Source organism: Pan troglodytes, chromosome 21 (assembly GCF_028858775.2).
Source record: "Pan troglodytes isolate AG18354 chromosome 21, NHGRI_mPanTro3-v2.0_pri, whole genome shotgun sequence".
Lineage (NCBI taxonomy): Eukaryota > Metazoa > Chordata > Mammalia > Primates > Hominidae > Pan > Pan troglodytes.
This window is the reverse complement of record NC_072419.2, coordinates 55,386,308-55,407,436: the sequence shown is the minus strand read 5'-3', so window position 1 is coordinate 55,407,436 and position 21,129 is coordinate 55,386,308. Positions and strand designations below refer to the sequence as shown.

The 21,129-nt window shown below is 44.6% G+C and overlaps 1 protein-coding gene and 1 long non-coding RNA gene across 16 annotated transcripts in view; both read left to right on the top strand.

The window, feature by feature from the left end:
- The window catches only part of STAU1 (staufen double-stranded RNA binding protein 1), a 74,360-nt gene extending 56,783 nt beyond the window's left edge, over positions 1–17,577 (top strand). For 8 of the 15 annotated variants that reach the window (XM_063803098.1, XM_063803093.1, XM_063803099.1 and 5 more), the window contains 8 exons: positions 6,343–6,555; positions 7,696–7,839; positions 10,789–10,935; positions 12,505–12,580; positions 12,817–13,136; positions 13,667–13,789; positions 15,050–15,135; positions 16,024–17,577. In XM_063803098.1, coding sequence (XP_063659168.1) covers positions 6,343–6,555; positions 7,696–7,839; positions 10,789–10,935; positions 12,505–12,580; positions 12,817–13,136; positions 13,667–13,789; positions 15,050–15,135; positions 16,024–16,039 — 1,125 coding nt within the window. In that variant the 3' untranslated portion in view covers positions 16,040–17,577. Of the gene's footprint in view, positions 1–6,324; positions 6,556–7,695; positions 7,840–10,788; positions 10,936–12,504; positions 12,581–12,816; positions 13,137–13,666; positions 13,790–15,049; positions 15,136–16,023 lie in introns of all 15 variants that reach the window. The other 7 variants (XM_016938102.4, XM_054674799.2, XM_016938095.3 and 4 more) reach the window with 1 other exon arrangement.
- A 2,005-nt stretch (positions 17,578–19,582) lies between these two features.
- LOC134809183 (uncharacterized) lies at positions 19,583–20,797 on the top strand. Its single transcript, XR_010154278.1, has 2 exons — positions 19,583–19,697; positions 20,401–20,797. It is a non-coding gene; the product is annotated as an uncharacterized LOC134809183 (long non-coding RNA).
- Positions 20,798–21,129: the final 332 nt, after the last annotated feature.

Genomic DNA, 21,129 nt, shown 5'->3' with positions numbered 1-21,129 from the left:
CGGTGGTTCCAGCAATCTTTTTTTTTTTTTGAGACGGAGTCTCGCTCTGTTGCCCAGGCTGGGGTGCAGTGATGTGATCTCAGCTCACTGCAACCTCTGGCTCCCGGGTTCAAATGATTCTCCTGCCTTAGCCTCCCAAGTAGCTAGGATTAGGCATGCACCTTGGCCTCCCAGAGTGCTGGGATTACAGGCGTGAGCCACAACACCCAGCCCTCAGGGATCTTGATGATTCTTGCTGGCATTGATTATCACTGTGGTAGATGTCAAAATTATGATTTTTTGCATTTCCAAGCTGGCATTCTACAGTAAATAAAAAGTTTCCTTCCTCCCCTCTTATAGTAATTATATCGGTATAGATGCATTGCTGCTTTTTTTTAAACCCAAAGTGTTACTCCATTGTTATCGTCACCCATTTTGATGTCCAAATTGTCCTTTAAATTGGCCCTTGTGCCCTTTAACATGCCCCCATCAGTTATTTTTTGGATGAAGGGGTGGTCAGGCTTCTTGAGGTATAATTTACAGTGAAAGTCACCCTGTGTAAGTGCACAGTTCGATGTGTTTTGATAAGTGTATATGGTTCTGTAACCAGCACCATAGTCAAAACAGAACATCTCCCACCCAGTAAAGTTCCCTGTGTCCCTTTGCAGTCAGTCTCTCCCCTCTGTCCTCAGGCTCTGGCAAGCATTGATCTCATTCTGTCCCTATAGTGTTGCCTTTTTAAGAATATTACATAAATGGAAAATAGAGTATATTGCCTTTTGTCTGACTTCTTTAACTTAGCTTGGAGTCATTATTCATGCTGTTGTGTGTTTCAGTAGTTTGTTCCTTTTTATCACCAAGAGTGTTACATAGTGCGTACACACTACAGTGTATTTATCTATTTACCAGTTGAAGATTTGTATTGTTGTGAGTTTTTGGTGATTATTAATAAATCTACTGTAAACATTTATATACATCTGTGGAGACATGTTTTCATTTTTCTTGAATAAATACTTGAGTGGATTTGCTGAGTTGCATGATAAATAAATAACTTTATAAGAAGTTGGCTGGGCTCATGGGCTCATGCCTGTAATCCCAACACTTTAGGAAACCAAGGTGGGCGGATCACTTGAGGTCAGGAGTTAGAGACCAGCCTGGCCAACATGGTGAAACCTCGTCTCTACTAAAAATACAAAAAATTAGCCAGGCATGTGCCTGTAATCCCAGCTACTCATTAGACTGAGGCATGAGAATCGCTTGAACCTGGGAGTCAGAGGTTGCAGTGAGCCGAGATCATGCTACTGCACTCCAACCTGGGCGACAGGGCGAGACTGTCTCAAAAAAAAAAAAAAAAGTTGCCAAACTGTTTTCTAAACCAGATGTATCATTGTGCATTTCACCTGCAATATATGAGAGAGTCTTAGTTGCTCTACATCCTCGCCAACACGTGGGTATTGTCAGCTTTTAAAATTTTAGTTATTCCAGCCTGGCCAACATAGCGTAACCCCTTCTCTACTAAAAATACAAAAATTAGGTGGGCATGGTTGTGTGCACCTGTAGTCCCAGGTACTCGGGGGGCTGAGGGAGGAGAAACGCTTGAACCCAGGAGGCAGAGGTTGCAGTGAGCCAAGATCGCGCCACTGCGTTCCACCCTGGGTGACAGAGTGAGACTCCGTCTCAAAAAAAAAAAAAAAAAAATTTTTTTTTTAAAGTCATTCTAGCAGGTAGTCAGTAGTATCTTGTTGTGGTTTTAATTTATATATCTCCATGAAGACTAGCAATACTGAGCTTCTTTTCGTGTTTTTATTTTACTATTTTCTTTGATGAAATATAGGTTTATATCTGTCAGTTTTTTTGAGTGTCTTTTTATTATTGAGTTTTGGAGGTTCTATATATATTCTGAATTCAAGTTTTTTCTCAGATAAGTATTTTGCAGATATTTTCTCTTAAGTCTGTGGCTTGTCGTTTGATTTTAAGTGACTTTCAAAAAGCAGAAGTATTGAATTTTGGTGAGGTGTAGTTTGTTAAATTTTTTATAGTTAATTTTTGTGTATGCTGAGATACATTTGGCTAACCTAAAGTCATTTTCCTTAGAAATTTTAGCTTTAGCTCTTACATTTAGGTTTATAATTCATTTCGAGTTAGTTTTCATATATACTGCGACATAAGGGATGTTTTTGTCTTTTTTTTTTTTTTTGTATTTGGATGTCTAATTGTGCCTGCACTGTTTGTTGAAGAGACAGTCCTTTATTTTTTGAGACAGAGTTTTGCTCTTGTCGCCCAGGCTGGGATTACAGGCTTGAGCCACCACGCCTGGCCGAGACAGTCCTTTATTAAATAACCTTTGCACCTCCCCTCTTCACATTTTGAGAACTTCCATGCTTTCTGATACAACAAAATGTTTTAGCCTCACTTTGAACTTCCCCTGCTCTAGCTTTAGCCCCAGTGGAAACATAAATTTCTAATAGAAATGGTCTTGGCCATTCCTCCAAGAAGATCCGGTTCCTTCTAATTGGGAGTGGTGTGTAGAGACAGGACAGGGTGCTAGCATGCTTGTTCCTGCTGGAGAGCCATGGCTCTCGGTTAGGAGATAGAGCTAGGAAATATGTATATTTTGAAATAACAAGTTTATTTTATTTGATTTTAGAGAAAAGAACTCACTTTGTACCCGGGCTGTAGTGCAGTGGCATGATCTCACCTCACTGCAACCTCGACCTCCTGAGCTCAAGTGATCCTGCTGTCTCAGCCTCCCAAGTAGCTGGGGCTACAGGCACACGCCACCACGCTGGGCTAATTTTTGTATTTTTTTTTTTTCCTCTGAGACAGAGTTTCGCTCTTGGTGCCCAGGCTGGAGTGCAATGGCGTGATCTCAGCTCACCGCAACCTCTGCCTCCTGGGTTCAAGCGATTCTCCTGCCTCAGCCTCCCGAGTAGCTGGGACTATGGGCATGCGCTACCATGCCCAGGTAATTTTGTATTTTTAGTAGAGATGGGGTTTCTCCATGTTGGTCAGGCTGGTCTCAAACTCCTGGCCTCAGGTGATCCGCCTGCCTCGGCCTCCCAAAGTGCTGGGATTACAGGCGTGAGCCACCGAGCCCAGCCAATTTTTGTATTTTTTTTGTAGAGACGGGGTTTTGCCATGTTGCCCAGGCTGGTCTCAAACTCCTGGACTGAAGCCATCCACCCGCCTTGGCCTTCTCAAAGTGCTGGGATTACAAGAGTGAGCCAATGTGCCTGGCCCCTTTTTTAGTTTTTTTTGTTTTTTAGACAAAGTCTTGCTCTGTCACCCGGGCTGGAATGCAATGGCGCGATCTCAGCTCACTGCAACCTCCGCCTCTGGGGTTCAAGCAATTCTCCTGTGTTAGCCTCTTAAGTAACTGGGATTACAGTCACGTGCCACCACACTCAGCTAATTTTTGTATTTTTAGTAGAGACAGGGTTTCACCCTGTTGGCCAAGCTGGTCTCAAACTCCTGAACTCATGTGATCCACCCGCCTCGGCCTACCACAGTGTTGGTATTACAGGCATGAGCCACTGCACCTGGCCCCCTTTTTTACTTTTTAAATGTCTTTTGATGAGCAGTTTATTTTTTATTTTATTCATTTATTTATTTTTGAGATGGTGTTTCGCTCTTGTTGCCCAGGCTGGAGTGCAGTGGTGCCATCTCAGCTCACTGCAACCTCCGTCTCCTGGGTTCAAGCAATTCTCCTGTCTCAGCCTCCTAAGTAGCTGGGATTACAGGTGCCTGCCACCACGCCCAGCTAATTTTTTATATTTTTAGTAGAGACGGGGTTTCACTATGTTGGCCAGGCTGATCTCGAACTCCTGACCTCGTGATCTGCCCACCTCGGCCTCCCAAAGTGCTGGGATTACAGGCGTGAGCCACCGCGCCCGGCCAGTGGTTTTTAATTTTGAGGAATTTCTTTTTTCTTTATGGTGGATATCTTTTGTGTTCAACTCTTTGCCAGCCTTACAGTCTTGAGGCTTTCTCCTGTTATAAAGTCTTTGTAGTTTTAGTTTAGATCACATTTAAGTGATCCTAGGTCTAATTTTTGTTGTGGTATGAGTTAGAGATCATGGTTTGATTTTTTTTTCTTTTCCCCCCCGCTCCATGCAGATACCTAGTTAGTTGCTCTGGTACTATTTTTTAAAGAGATTTTTAATTTGTTTTGGTGTGTTTGCCAAAAATCGAGTGACCTTATATGTGCAGGTCTTTTTCGTGCTGTTCTGTTGATCTGTTTATCCTTACACAAAACCATATCCTAGTTGTTGTGACTTTATAGGAAGTTTTAAAATCTGGTAGTGTAAGTCTTCTATTTTTCTTTTTGAGTGTCTTGGCTAATATCGGTTAGATTTTTAAGTTTTTTTTTGTTTTGTTTTGTTTTTTACTTTTTGAGACGAGGTTTTGCTCTGTTGCCCAGGCTGGGGTGCAGTTGTGTGATCATAGCTCCCTGTAGCCTTGATCTCCTGGGCTTAAGTGATCCTCCTGTTTTAGCCTCCCACATAGCTAGGACTACATACAGGGGCACACTACCACACCTGGCTAATTTTGTTTTTATTTTTGTAGAGTCAAGGTCTTGCTGTATTGGCCAGGCTGGTCTTGAACTTCTGAGCTCAAGTGATCCTCCCACCCTGGCCTCCCAGAGCGTTGGGATTACAGGCATGAGCCACCCTGCCCAGCCTGATTTTCTATCTGTGTTATTGTAATCACTTTCTCGATAATGTCCATGATACACAAAAGTTTTAAAGTTTGATTAAGCGTGACTTTTTTTTTTTTTCCCTCTTGTTGATTGTGCTTTTAGTTTCATATCTTAAAAACCAATTGCCAAACCCAAAGTCATGAAGACTCGCCTGTTTTTGCTTCTGAGAGTTGTGCATGTTAGCGCCTCTGTGTAGGTCTTTGGTCCATTTGGAGATTGTAATCACTTTAATATGCAGCTAACTTTCTGTTCATGTTTAATTTTAGATTCTTTCCCCATCTTTGTTGACTTAGTTTTATTTCTTTAATATGTAAAACAGTAAATGCTTCCAGAAGTCAAAACTATCATTCCTGTCTCATCCCGTCTGTCTACCCTAATCCCTCACACCTGTTGTAGGTAACTAATTTCATTGCTTGCTTTTTGAGACGGAGTCCCGCTCTGTCACCCAGGCTGGAGTGGCGCAATCTCAGCTCACTGCAAGCTCCGCCTCCCAGGTTCACGCCATTCTCCTGCTTCAGCCTCCCGAGTAGCTGGGACTACAGGCGCCTGCCACCACGCCCGGCTAATTTTTTTTGTATTTTTAGTAGAGACGGGGTTTCACCATGTTAGCCAGGATGGTCTCGATCTCCTGACCTTGTGATCCACCTGCCTCGGCCTCCCAAAGTGCTGGGATTACAGGCGTGAGCCACCGCGCCTGGCCCATTGCTTGCTTTTTTTTTTTTTTTTTTTCCTTTGAGACAGGGTCTTACTCTATCGCTTAGGCTGGAGTGCAGTTTTGTGATCTTGGATCACTGCAACCTCTGCCTCTCAGGTTCAAGGGATTTTTGTGCCTCAGCCTCCCAAGTAGCTGGGATTACAGGTGTGCACCACCACCCCTAGCTAATTTTTGTATTTTTAGTAGAGATGGGGGTTTCACCATGTTGGCCAGGCGGGTCTTGAACTCCTGACCTCAAGTGATCCACCCGCTTTGGTCTCCCAAATTGCTGGGATTACAGCTGTGAGCCACCATGTCTAGCCCATTGATTTTTTTATCCTTCCTTTGTTTTTGTTTTTTTTTTTCAAAAATGAGCTTATAAATGTGTGTCTGTTTATATATGTGTAGATATTTGTATAAAATCCTATTTTTCTTAAACTAAAGCTACCATACCATATACTTTTGTGGGTTTTTTTTTTTTTTTTTACTTAATGTGTGCGGGGAATCCCTCTTTATCAGTGCTTAAGAGATTTGTCTCGTTCTCTTTTGTGGCCACATAGCAACCAGTATTTAGTAGGCCTAGTCCTGGCTGGAGGCTCAGAGCAGATACTAAACTTGAGCATTTGTACTGCATTTATTTCTGGACTTTGCTGGGCTAGCTTCCTTTTTGCCAGTTGCAGTGGACCACACTAAACTCAGGACAGCCTGTGAGCCAGGGGCATGGGAGTAAAAAGGTCTCCCTATTTCATGCCTGACTGTTTGGGACTCACCAGACTCAAGAGCATAAACCAGTTTGAGAAGTAAGAAGAAAGGCGAGAAAGCATTTGAAATGATCCCCGCTTCCTTTCATTTAGTAGGCCTTGTCCTTGATTCCCCTTCCCTGTGTCTGTGTGAAGTGTGCCAGCCAGTGTGCCTTGGAGCTTTTAATAAGTGTCTGTCCGCTTTCACTCAGTCTTTCCCTCTGAAACAGGTGGCCCGGGAGAGTGGCCCACCCCACATGAAGAACTTTGTGACCAAGGTTTCGGTTGGGGAGTTTGTGGGGGAAGGTGAAGGGAAAAGCAAGAAGATTTCAAAGAAAAATGCCGCCATAGCTGTTCTTGAGGAGCTGAAGAAGTTACCGCCCCTGCCTGCAGTTGAACGAGTAAAGCCTAGAATCAAAAAGAAAACAAAACCCATAGTCAAGGTGAGAACTTTTCTGAACACAGAAGGTGTTTTCATTACCTATAGATGGGTGGGGCGTTTAGAAGGCTGGTCGCTGTCCCCAAGGTGAAAGGGGATGAGACCAACGTGCCACACCCCAGGCCTGCCAGACCCCTTAGAGGTGCTGCAAGAGCCACCTGTTAGGTAAGATAAGGACATTGTGTCAGTTCAGTAGAGGTACCCGCAGACGGGCACACACATCTGTGCAGGAGGGCGCTCATCACAGCCCTGGCGATCACAGTGGGGTATTGGGCAGGAACGCCATGCCGGTCTGTGGGGCGCGTGGTGAAATAACAGTGCCTGTGTCTCAGTGACCATGTTGCTGTTCTGAAGGTGGAGGAGATTTGTGCCAGGCAGGAGGCCCATAGTGGGAGGGTAGGAGTGAGACATTTTGCTGTGTGCCTTTTCTTTTGGATTTTTGAGCCACACTAATGGATCTATCAAAGCATTATATTGACCCCTTCCCCAACCCCAGAAAGGGGACATAATTCCATGGGGAACTTTGTGATTTTCAGTATATGTAGTTTCATGCTGTATCAAGATCCAAATTTTTCTTACATAAAAGCATACTATGTATACCTTTTGTTTCCCTTTTTTGCTTAATATAGCCTGGAAGTCACTTCTGATCAGCAGAGTGAGGGTTCCTTGGCACAAAAGGTGGCCTCAAGGAAGTAACTGGGATTCTGAGGTTCTTCTTGCCATGTGGCATCAGCTTGAGCTTTTTTTAAAAAGTGGTTCCTGGATTTTGAGTTCTTTTCAAGAAAATTGGGAACCCATCATAGCTCAGACTTTTGGGGAGTTGTAGGAATAGTGTTTTATGTTTTTTCTGCCCATTTACTGTCATATGTTGAAATATGTTAAAAAAACAGCCGTCGCAGTCATAGTGACGCTTCGTTATAGTGAAATGTTGATGTTGGTTTGCTAAGACCTTAAAATCACCTAGAACAATCGTAAAAAAAATAAAGCATCTTTTCATTGTTAAAATGTTAAATTAAAAAAAATCGAATTCTGAGCCATTAGGTCAACCCAAAATCTCTTATCTCCTCTCATATCCTGATCTCTGAGTTGACCAAGTTCATGCAGTGAATAACATTACAGAGTTTCTGCCTTGTTTGTTCCTCAGCCACAGACAAGCCCAGAATATGGCCAGGGGATCAATCCGATTAGCCGACTGGCCCAGATCCAGCAGGCAAAAAAGGAGAAGGAGCCAGAGTACACACTCCTCACAGAGCGAGGCCTCCCGCGCCGCAGGGAGTTTGTGATGCAGGTGGGTCCGCGTGGATGATGGGCGCCCCTTCCTCTGACCACGTCCAGCCTTGGGAGCTGATGGCGGTTCAAGGCCTGGACACCTTCCTGAGGAGGCTGGATCCTGTGGGCCATGTTCTGCCAGCGACTGTGATCCTTATTTATTTATTTATTTATTTTTGAGATGGAGTCTCACTCTGTCGCCCAGGCTGGAGTGCAGTGGTGCTGTCTCAGCTCACTACAACCTCCGACTCCCTGATTCAAGCGATTCTCCTGCCTCAGCCTCCTGAGTAGCTGGGATTACAGGCACGTGCCACCATGCCCAGCTAATTTTTTGTATTTTTAGCAGAGATGGAGTTTCGCCATGTTGGCCAGGATGGTCTTGATCTCCTGATCTTGTGATCCTCCCACCTCAGCCTCCCAAAGTGCTGGGATTACAGGCGTGAGCCACCGCGCCCAGCCAACTGTGATCCTTATTAAGACCTTGTGGCTTGCAATAATTTGACAGCTTAAACATACCACAGAAATCTGTAAAGGCTACATATCAAAGATTAAGTTGTTTATCTTAATGCTTAAAAAAATGAATGTAATGTCTGCACACCAGCACTACTGCTGGGTGCACTGGTGGGAATGTGGGTGTGTTGCACCGAAATTTGGAAGAAAGAGTCCTGGGGTGGTGGGTGCTGGGAGAAGTTTTTCTTCATTACATCTCCTTGAAGGTTTATGACATTGCTCTTTACCAAAGGTAGATTTTGTAAGTAGTATCAAGAGATCTGTTCCTCTTCCTCCTAATTCTTGTGGAGTCTGGAATCTAGGGTTACCTCTTCCTTAGATTGGGTGACACTTCAGATTAGTATGGAACATTTCTTTGTACTTAGCTGACTAAGTTCAAAGCTAAGTGGTCATTTCACATAGGCAGCTTAACTTAATTGTGATTTGAATTTAAGTGCTTTCTGATGTAAGACAGAATCCTTATCTCTTGTATAGCAATTTATAACTTAGAAAGTTGACCTCGTGTATTTTACCTATGCAGTCAGAAGGTAGGAAAAGAATGATCCTTTCATTCCACAAAAGGAAGTTGCAGTTTGCTGAGAGGATCAGTAATTTGCCCAAGATGAAATGGCTGGTAGATGGCCGGGTTGGAATTTAGTCCCAGGCCAGGGAATGGTTTCTTTGACTCTCTGAGTCTTGTGACCTGGGCTTTTGGTTTTAGCAGCCAGGTGCCTGTTATTACAATCAACTTGGAAGGGGGTTGTAAGTAGTGATGTGCTGGAACATGTTTAACAACCAACTCTTCTTCGGGGAGGGTGGTTTGGTGGAATGAGCTGAATATGTATGTTATAGATATATACATGGGTGTTATATACATGTGTGTTATAAATTTTACTGACACAAAGGATGTGTGTTATAAATTATACTGACATATATATGTGTGTTTTATAAATTTTACTGACAGAAAGGATGTGTAGTACAATTTATAAATAATATTCACTTTATTATAAATTTCATACATATTTCAGTGTGACAGTTACCAACTATAGTGTTATAAAATCAGACAACACATAATGGTTTATTACTATCCAGTTCAGCAAAGGTGTTGCTCATGTCACTGACAAATACATACTGTAGATTTGAGATTTTGGTTGTAGCATGAATACTGGTTGAGATACATTTTTTTGGGGGTAGAGGGGAATGGAGTCAACTTGCTCTGTTGTCCAGGCTGCAGGGCAGTGGCGTGATCTTGGCTCACTGCAACCTCTGCTTCCCAGGTTCAAGTGATTCTCCTGCCTCAGCCTCCCGAGTAGCTGGGATTCACGGGCGCCCACCATCACGCCCAGCTACTTTTTGTATTTTTAGTAGAGATGGGGTTTCACCATGTTGGCCAGACTGGTCTCGAACTCCTGACCTCAGGTGATCTACCCACCTCAGCCTCCCAAAGTGCTGGGATTACAGGCATGAGCCACCACGCCCGGCTGGTTGATGTTTTTTATTTATGTTAATAGGTAAGATGAAAGTAAAACAGGCCGGGCTTGATGGCTTACGCCTGTAATCCCAGCATGACGGATCACTTGAGGTCAGGGGTTCGAGACCAGCCTGACCAACATGGTGAAACCTCATTTCTGCTAAAAATAGAAAAGTTAGCCAGGCATGGTGGCACACGCCTGTAATCCCAGCTACTCGGGTGGCTGAGGCAGGAGAATCGCTTGAACCTGGGAAGTGGAGGTTGCAGTGAGCTGAGATCATGCCATTGCACTCCATCCTGGGTGAAGAAGTGAGACCCTGTCTACCCCAAAAAAGAAAAAAGAAAAAGTGAAACAATGAAGACATGTAACATCACTCATTTGTAAATGATATGAGTGGCTTCTCTGCAAAATTGGATAATCTTCAAAGACGGAAAGATATTTCAGTTTTTTGTGCTAGTTACAATGTAATGGCTGCAGACTTCTCATGCTTTTAAGATTAACTTGCTTTATTAACCTTTTCATCATTGTAGGTTTAGAGTTAGACAATAAACAGCTTATGATCTTTGATACGTAGCATTTGTATATTTCTGTGGTATAAATAGTCCCACCATGGCTGATTTCAAGCTCTCAAAGTGATACTTCCAATGGCAATGCTGGGAATAGATGTGCAGTAGTTCACCATCACAGACTGTTTCCATTGTACAAATGCAATTGCTGGGCAGACCCTTAGAACACAGATGATTATAAAATGCAGTCAAAAATTACCTCTGTTAAAATAATTATCAGCTTATATAATTAAATGTTTAATACTGGCTGTGTTTAACAGCCAGCTTCCCAAACTCCTGACTATTTAATAATTAGCTCTCACAGACAAGGAGGCCAGGTTCGGGGCACTGCTGTTATCTTGCTTCTGACCATAGTTGGTTATTTTGCTGACACACCAATTCCTGCCTGGTTGTTATTCTGAAGGTTTAAGCACTGGTCTGTGTTTTGACTTCTTTGTGCAGGTGAAGGTTGGAAACCACACTGCAGAAGGAACGGGCACCAACAAGAAGGTGGCCAAGCGCAATGCAGCCGAGAACATGCTGGAGATCCTTGGTTTCAAAGTCCCGCAGGCACAGCCCACCAAACCCGCACTCAAGTCAGAGGAGAAGGTGAGTGCTGTGGGCTCTCTGATTGCAAGATGGTCTCTTGCCTCACCCTAGGGAACTGGGGCACCTCCAGGGGCAGGCTTCAAGGCAAGGCTTTATCCGCCTGACAGTTCAAGGAGTCCTGCTGAGGAGTGTCTCATCCATTTGGACCATAATGTGCTCAGAGGGGCCTCGCATGTCCACTGGCCCCAGGTGGCTCTGGGTTAGATCGTTGATTGTGTCAGTATCTTTGTGGTCTGGGGACGCTTTGTGGAGGGCAGCTTGCTCCTCTCTATTTGTAGGATGAGGATGAAGGGTAATTAGGACTGAAATTACTAAGTGTGATTTGCACTCTAGAAATGAAGCCTGTGTGAAAGATTTATAACTGTTAGGCTTTCGTTAATTGTGGAATAGGCTTTGATTTTTCTGGCGAAATAAGACAGTGTGACAGTAGAGACAGGCCAAATCCAAAGTTTAGGTTTGGGATTTCTTTTTTCCTATGTGAGTTAAACATCAGATGAAAATAATCCCCTGTTGAAAAATTCACGGCCAGGTGTGGTGGCTCAAACTTGTAATTTGGGAGGCTGAGGCCTTGAATCCAGGAGTTCAAGACCAGTCTGAGCAACATGATGAAACCCTGTCTCTACAAAAAATTAAAATATCAGCCAGGTATGGTGGCTTGTGCCTGTAGCCCGAGCTACAAGGCTGAGATGGGAGGATTGAGCCTTGGAAGGTCAAGGCTGCAGTGAGTTGTGATCATGCCACTGCACTCAGCCTGGGCGACAGACCCTGTCTCAACAACAACAAAAAAGGAACGTAAAAAGAAAAATTCGTGTCTGCCAGAAGTGGTAAGCAGGACCTCAGCAAAAGCCATGGCTGACCTTCTTCTTTCCCATCACTGAATGGTGCTGGTGAGATAAACTTGAAATCAGGCCTGATTCATTCATGTCTGCCAGTCATATTGACAGAAACAGCATCAGTCATGGCCAGTTAATAGCTGACTGGGACCCCAGATACCACCAGTATAGATCTTAGACTTGGCTTTAGGGTTTTTCATTTCAGAATCTTGTAGGACATTCAGAGTGTCCTTTGTTACTTCTTAGAAAGGTGATGTTGTGTTAGACAAAATTCTTAGGTAATAACATTTTCCCCATAAGGGTGTTAATTTTGGAATGTCACCTTATTTTTTAATTGGATATCAGCTCCAGGAAATATTCTTGATTTATTTGTTTAGCTTCAGTCTGAAAGCTTCTTTCCCCACCTTGGTGGGCTCTACCGTCTAGCATCTCTGCTCTTTCTGGTTAAATGCTTCCCGTCTTCCTGTGGGTGCAGAGTGCAGCTCAGCATTCACAGGTTAGTGCACTTTGTTAGATGCTCTTTGTGGGCAGGGGTGTGGGCAGGAGGGTGCATTAGGAGAAGGAGGCAGGCTCTGCCCAGGTGTCTGTCAGGGTGCCAGTGGTCAGGTGGGGCAGGGTTTTTCTGCCGATTGCCACAGTTATTGCTGACTGGACTTTGTGTAGATTTAGACAGCAGGAGCTAATTTTTCAGTGATCTGATTTATGCTCATGGCCTTTTTTTTTCTTCTTTTTTAAGACACCCATAAAGAAACCAGGGGATGGAAGAAAAGTAACCTTTTTTGAACCTGGCTGTGGGGATGAAAATGGGACTAGTAAGTGTGATCTTAATATCGTCTTCCTCTGAACGTGATTCTGGGATTTGCATGGGTCCTGAATAACAGCAGGAGCCCCGCCAGTGAGGTCCCGCATGCAAAGTGTCTTTATCATTCCCTGATTCCCTGCGCTGCCATGCGTGCCAAGGGGAGGGCCAGCGTGGGGTTTGATGGTGTCATCGCGTTTTTCCAGGCTGTGGATGTGGATTCGTGTTTACCGTGTGTGTCCCTCCCAGGTAATAAAGAGGATGAGTTCAGGATGCCTTATCTAAGTCATCAGCAGCTGCCTGCTGGAATTCTTCCCATGGTGCCTGAGGTCGCCCAGGCTGTAGGAGTTAGTCAAGGACATCACACCAAAGATTTTACCAGGGCAGCTCCGAATCCTGCCAAGGCCACGGTAACTGCCATGATAGCCCGAGAGTTGTTGTATGGGGGCACCTCGCCCACAGCCGAGACCATTTTAAAGAATAACATCTCTTCAGGCCACGTACCCCATGGACCTCTCACGAGACCCTCTGAGCAACTGGACTATCTTTCCAGAGTCCAGGGATTCCAGGTAACTGTCTGGCCTGAGCTGTGATGGCTGTGCCTCAGGACAGTCATCTTTTGGCTTCTCTCAGAAAATGAACTTTGAACTTTGTACTTTTTTCTTAAATCAAGTTCTGTCCAGGGATGGGCTGGGGAGCAGTGATGGAAGAGTAGGAGGTATAGAAGTATTGTAAGCATATGTGGTAAGAGAAATATCTTTATCCTTTGGTAGTAAGATTTCAAAATGCAAGCCAACCCTAAAAGCTTCTAACCACTAGCAGTGGTTGTAAATTTGGATTTCAAAGAACAGACTCATCGTGCTGACACTTTCTGTCTGGTAGGAAAGGATATGGCTTCTCCCAGTCTTGGGCTTCTGAGCAGACACCTAGGTTCCTGGAAGGTTCTGGGCTGACAGGGCAGGTGTTAGTATGGCCACAGTGGGGCTGAGTTGGAGAAAAGAGCTCTGGTGATCTTGCTTGTGGGGCCCGGAGCTGCAGCCCTCCAGCCCACTCATACTTGCTGTTCCCTACCTAGCCTCAGCTCTCTTTTCCCCCTTAGGTTGAATACAAAGACTTCCCCAAAAACAACAAGAACGAATTTGTATCTCTTATCAATTGCTCCTCTCAGCCACCTCTGATCAGCCATGGTATCGGCAAGGATGTGGAGTCCTGCCATGATATGGTACGTCACACCTTGGGTGAGGGATTGGGGTGTTGTGTGTTTATGTGGAGCCTGCCTTGGTTCAGCTTGTTACTAGCCTGAGGAAGATGGGAGAAAGATTGTCCCATAGACCTTGAGAGCAATGAATCGTTTGATAGTGTTCATATTTTTGAAGACTTTTTGTCATAGCTGATTGGATCGATTTCTCACTCTTGATCAGAACTCATCAGCTTTAGCCCACCTTTCCCTTCCTTTTCCCTGCTGGCCTGGAGGGGCAACTGGGATCCTGCAGCTCACCCAGAGACTGCACTCACTTCATCTCTCACCAGAACAAGGAATTGCAGGTCCACGTTCTGGCAGCTGTAAAAACCACTTGCTTTGGTCTTCTGTTCAGATGAAATTATTGTTATAAGAAAACTGAGAAAAGGAATTGATCAGATCAACAAATCTAAGTAAACTGTGGTGTATTCACTTGATGGGATATCATGCATGCATGAAATTAATGTCTCTGGGTGGGGTGTGGTGGCTCACACTGTAATCCCAGCACTGCGCGAGGCTGAGGCAGGCGGATCACCTGAGCTCAGGAGTTCAAGACCAGCCTGGCCAACCTGGTGAAACCCCATCTCTACTAAAAATACAAAAAAAAATTAGCCAGGTGTGGTGGTGGGTGCCTGTAATCCCAGCTACTTGGGAGGCCAAGGCAGGAGAATCGCTTGAACCCAGGAGGTGGAGGTTGCAGTGAGCCAAGATTGCACTACTGCACTCCAGCCTGGGCAGCTGGGTGAGACTGCGTTTCAAAACAAAACAGTGTCTCCGAAGATAACATAATAAGAAGAAAAATACATGATAGGCCGGGTGTGGAGGCTCACACCTGTAATTCCAGCACTTTGGGAGGCCAAGGTGGAAGGATCGCTTGAGCCTAGGAGTTTGAGACCAGCCTGGGCAACTTAGTGAGACCCTGTCTCTATAGAAAGAAAAATACATGATAGATTTTTGTTAGAAATCAGGATATAACATTTATACAGTCTGGTTACCACATGGTTAAAAATACTAGAAGGAAAAATATAACATTTTCAGAGGTTATGATTCAGTGAGGTAACTGAATATTTTTTAATTTGTATTTTAAATTAAAAATTCAAAGTTTTATTTAGTAGTACCAGAGTTGAAGAAGTTGCCACCTGTTTGCTGGGCAGCAGGATCTCTCTTGCCTGCCTGACCAGTGTATTATGCTGTGGTCCCAAGCGGTGGCTGTGGCTTTACCCTTCTTTCCATCCCCACTAGGCTGCGCTGAACATCTTAAAGTTGCTGTCTGAGTTGGACCAACAAAGTACAGAGATGCCAAGAACAGGAAACGGACCAATGTCTGTGTGAGTGCACTGATGAAGGGGAAGGCGCTGATGATGGGGAGGCTGCCCCTCGTTTGTGTTGAGTTTACACTATCTGCTGACTCAGCAGGGAAATATTTGCCTGAGTTACTTTCTGGCCCTTTTGCCTGAAAGTTTTCCAGATTCTCTGGGCAGAAAGCTCTACTTTTAAAAGACATTTTGAGGCTGGGAACAGTGGCTCACACCTGTAATCCCAGCACTTTGGGTGGCCAAGGCGGGTGGATCATGAGGTGTCAGGTGTTCAAGACCAGCCTGGCCAAGATGATGAAACCCTGTCTCTACTAAAAATACAAAAATTAGCCAGGTGTGGTGGCAGGCACCTGTAATCTCAGCTACTTGGGAGGCCGAGGCAGAGAACTGCTTAAAACCTGGGAGGCGGAGGTTGCAGTGAGCCGACATAGCGCCACTGCACTCCAGCCTGGGCGACAGAGCAAGACTCCGTCCCAACAAAAAACAAAAAAACCTTTTTGAGTTGGTCATACCTTCACATGGTCAGAACTCTGCATTATTTTACAAGGTACAATCTTCCCCTCGGACAGCCCCCATCCCATCCCTTCTATTCTCCCCACCGCCTCCCCCATAGATCACATTTTTACTAGTTTCTCCTGTATCTTTCCTGTATGTTTCTTTATACAAATATAGACATATATTTCTTCCCTCATTTTCTTCCTTCCCCCCCACAGAGATAAGTACACACACCCTCCTTGCTTATTTTACTTATTGGCATACCCTGGGAAAACTTTTGTTATCATAAACTGGGGCTTTTAGTATTGTACTTCCTGATGTTTGCCAATTTCTTTTCATTTTTAACAGTACTTTAATTCTCTTACATTTCAAAACTAGTGTCATTTTCATTTTTCTTCCTTAAAGGTGTGGGAGGTGCTGAACCTTTTCTGGCCATGAACCATTATAAAATCCCAACATATATACTGAAAATACTGAAACTGCTTTGAAAATTTGGAATTTCTGATACCTCCAGTGGGCCGAGAGACACGGTGGGTAAAGGATGTGGGCAGCAGCAGGGAAGACAACAGAAACACGAGGAGGCGGCTGTGGCCGGGCTGGACTGTGCTGGGGTTTGTTGTGATGGCCACTTGGTGACCTGGCGGTCCCTACGCAATAGCAGCTGCCTGTGGGGAAGAAGGGCTGCCCAGCCAGCTGGTTCTCCCGGGACACCAGCAGATCCACACCCTGGGCACCTCCGTGTTTGGTCTTTTTTTTCCCCTGTGTGAAAGAAGAAACGGCACGACCCCTTCTCAAGCTGGCTCACTCAGACACATTGGGACAAACCCTGGACAGCCATGCCAGAGAGAGGCCTTTGACCGGCCCCAGAGCTAAAAGCACCAGAGAAAATCAAATGCTTCCTACTCAGCGTGACCCAACTTTTCTAGTGTGCTATGGCCCCACCACCTCCTGCAGTACCCACACCATCACCACTGCTTTCTCTTCCAACAGTGATCTGTATTCTTAGTTTCATTATTTTCTTTTGATTGATATGACACTATATAAAATTTTCATTTGAGAATTTCTCAATTGTATCTAGTTATATAGCACAGTTTGGAAACTTGTCTGAGACTGACTTTATCAATAATCTAACCGACAAAGATCATATCCATGTGTATGTGGTTAGACATTTTTATTTCATTGACTAACCCAGGACAGTTTCAGTGATGCAAATTGTGTGCCCTCTGGTTCAGCTGAAACAGTCCTGGACTTTCAAAAACCTTGAATAAGTCTCCCACAGTTGTATAAATTGGACAATTTAGGAATTTTAAACTTTAGATGATCATTTGGTTCCATTTTTATTTCATTTTTATTTTTGTTAATGCAAACAGGACTTAAATGAACTTTGATCTCTGTTTTAAAGATTATTAAAAAACATTGTGTATCTATACATATGGCTCTTGAGGACTTAGCTTTCACTACACTACAGGATATGATCTCCATGTAGTCCATATAAACCTGCAGACTGATTTTCCAGAGTGCTCGATACTGTTAATTACATCTCCATTAGGGCTGAAAAGAATGACCTACGTTTCTCTATACAGCTGTGTTGCTTTTGATGTTGTGTTACTGTACACAGAAGTGTGTGCACTGAGGCTCTGCGTGTGGTCCGTATGGAAAGCCTGGTAGCCCTGCGAGTTAAGTACTGCTTCCATTCATTGTTTACGCTGGAATTTTTCTCCCCATGGAATGTAAGTAAAACTTAAGTGTTTGTCATCAATAAATGGTAATACTAAATTTTTTTGTTAATTTATTCTCAAATGCCACTACTGCTAGGTTGGTCCCCTCCCAACTTGCCCCTATCCTTTTTTTATTTTTAAGAAAAAACTTTGTAATGCTTGTGATTCCATCTGGGCAAAAATCTGAAGATCTGAAATAACTTTATATCAAACCATTGATCAATAAACAGCTACTAATGAAGTGTTTGGTCCTGTTGAGCAGTAACTAAAATAAGGGAAGATGTGAGTAAGGGGATGGAAGCTCGTCGTGGGGGGACCAGGGCCAGCCCCTCTGGGAAGCGTTGCTGCCTCAGAGGCATGTTGGGTACCTGGATGTAGGGACTTGTGCCCCGTCCAGACCTGACATTGCTACCCAAAGAAATGACCCCAAGGAGCTGAGAGGAGACTGACGGACACTTCCCAGGGCATCCTCATCTCTCACCATAACTGAGCACTGAGGAGGACATGCGTTCCAGCCTGGTTGAGGGTTGGGCTAGTTGGTTTTCATTTTTTAATTTTAGAAGAAGTGGAAGAAGATTATAAAGGCTTCACTGTAAAGCCAGCCTATGATTGTGCTGCCGGAATAACTGAAAGTGATCAGAAGGTTATGGAAAACACTAAGGGCAGAAGGAAATGCAACATTTTGAGGAGAAAAGCAGTGAAAGGAGAAAAAGTGTCTTTATGTCTTTAAAAACAACAAAAAAAGAATTCATGGACCTGTGACTCACATCACAACCCTCCCCCAGACTGAAGGTTCTTAGAGAAGCTGAGCCTGGGGCCCTGACTTGATGCGCTTTCGCAGGGAGCGTACTTGCTGGCGGCGACACTGGAAGCCGACCAGTGTGATCTTTTGTGTCTTCGACTATTTATAAAAATTCATTCTGGGCCGGGCGCGGTGGCTCACACCTGTAATCCCAGCACTTTGGGGGGCCGAGGCAGGTGGATCATGAGGTCAGGAGATCGAGACCATCCTGGCTAACACGGTGAAACCCCACCTCTACTAAAAATACAAAAAAATTAGCCGGGCATGGTGGTGGGTGCCTGTAGTCCCAGCTACTCGGGAGGCTGAGGCAGGAGAATGGTGTGAACCTGGGAGGCGGAGCTTGCCGTGAGCAGAGATAGCGCCACTGCACTCCAGCCTGGGCGACAGAGCAAGACTCCATCTCAAAAAAAAAAAAAAAAAAAAAAAAACATTCTGGGTACTTCATTGAAGAAGGGGTGCCCTGGGGTAACTTTGGTAATACACTCAAGTAAGCATTAAGTGTTAAAAATATTACAATAATTATAGTTCAAAAACAGTAGTAAGTTTTTCTTCTTTTTATTTTTTTGAGATGGAGTCTGGCTCTGTCGCCCAGGCTGGAGTGCAGTGGTGCAATCTGGAATCACTGCAACCTCCTCTTCCCGGGTTCAGGCAATTCTCTTGTCTCAGCCTCCCTCCTGAGTAGCTGGGATCATAGGCACGTGCCACTGCGCTTGGCCAATTTTTGTATTTTTAGTAGAGATGGGATTTCACCATGTTGGCCAGGCTGGTCTGGAACTGACCTCAAGTGATCTGGCCACCTCGGCCTCCGAAAGTGCTGGGATTACAGGTGTGAGCCACTGCGCCTGGCTTAAGTTTTTCATGAGTAGCTTTGCATAGTAAGACATTACAATATAGCTTTTTTTTTCCTTTTTGAGACAGTATCTTGCTCTGTTACCCAGGCAGGGTTGCAGTGGCCTCAAGCGATCCTCCTGCCTTGACTTCCCAGAGTGTTGGGATTACAGGTGTGAGCCACTGCACCCAGCAGTATATAGCCTTTCTTTACTACTATTTTTTTTTAAAGACAGTGTCCTGCTCTGTCACCCACACTGGAGTGTAGTGGCATGATCACAGCTCACTGCAGCCTTGACTGGGCTCAGGTGATTCTCCCACCTAGTTTCCTGAGTAGCTGGGACTACAGGCACATGACACCATTCCTGGCTAATGAATTTTTTTTTTTTTTTTAAGAGAGAGGGTCTCACTACATTGCCCAGGCCAGTCCAACTGGGTTCAAGTGATCCTGTCATCTCAGCGTCCCAAAGTGCTGGGATTGCAGGTGTGAGTCACTGCACCTAGTTCTTTAACTTTTAAATTTTTATTTTAAAATAATTTCACAGATAAAAGGTACATTTTACTGCAATTATGTGTACATTGTCTCCCCTGGTCTCCCTCTCTCTTCAAAATTTAGATATTCCCCCAAGTCAGGGAGTGAACGCTGCATCCAGTCCATGGACCCCATGCAGATCTCGCCAGCTGTCCCAACAGTGTCTTGTCCTTTCCTGGTCCAGGGTCCCTGTCAAGAGGTGTGTCTTGCCTTTAGTTTTCTCCTGCTGTCTGCATCAGTCCTCTCGGCATCTGTGTTTCACGTCCTAGTGGGGTGAAGCCCGCAGACCTCTCTGTAGTACACCCTCAGCCTGGGTCTGGATGATGGTGACCAGACCTAGGCAGCACTTTTGTGGCAGGAAAGCCACAGAAATGCTGCGCTCTTCTCTGTATGTCGCTCCAGGGGCATACAGTTTGTTAACCTTGGTGACCCAGGCAGATTGCTCCACTGTCAGTCAGGTCACACTATGTCTCTTGGTAATCAAGGAGTATTTTGTGGGGAGGCATCCTCAAAGCACATGACCAGCCTGTTCCTCTTCAGACCTCTACCCTCCATCCTTGTCCTTCACTTACAACTTCCATGTGAATCCACCACCACTGCCCATCCATGAGCCTCCATGTCCAATGTTCCTTCTGCCGACACCCTGCCCCTGCATGGAGGCGCCTTCCCTCCCCATTGATGCAGTATGTCAGCTAATGGACTCCTAGTCTGGGTCGCAATCCATTGCAACCATTTATTTGATGTTCAAATTACTTCAAATTTGGACATCAGAAGACCTGTCAAGGTGACTCTTGTGTCCTTTTGGCATGTTTCCATCTTAAAATTGTAAAAAATTGTGGTAAGACACATAGAAAATTTACCATCCTATTAACCACTTTTTTTTTTTTTTTTTTTTTAAACAGCATCCCAATCTGTCATCCAGGCTGGAGTGCAGCAGTGTGATCCTGGCTCACTGCAACCTTGATCTCCTGGGCTTTCCTCCTACCTCAGCCTCCCGAATAGCTGAGACTACAGGTGTGCACATCCATGCCCAGCTACTTTTTTTTTGTACAGTCGAGGTCTTGCTATGTTGCCCAGACTGCTAACTACTTTTAAGTGTACAGTTTATTCATAATGTGTAGCCACCACAATCCAACTCCATAACTTTTCATTTTGTAAAACTTAAACTGTTCCCATGAAACACTAACTCCCCTCGCATGCTCCCTCCAGCCCCTGGAAACCACCACTTGTCTATGATTTTCACTCTAGGAACCTCCTATAAATGGACAGTATCTGCCCTTCTGTGGCTGGTTTATCTTACATAGCCTAATGTCCTTAAGGTTTATCCGTGTTGTAATATGTCAATTTCCCTCCTTTGTTAAGGCTGAGTAATACTCCATTGTGTGTATATATTCCACATTTTGCTTATCAATACATTGTCAGTAGGTACTTGGGGTTGGACACAGTGACTGACACCTGTAATCTCAGCACTTTGGGAGGCCGAGGCAGGTGGATTCCCTGAGATCAGGAGTTCAAGACCAGCCTGTCAACATAGTGAAACCCCGTAGCTACTAAAAATATGCAAATTAGCTGGGTGTGGTGGCGCGCACCTGTAGTCCCAGCTACTCGGGAGGCTGAGGCAGGAGAATCAC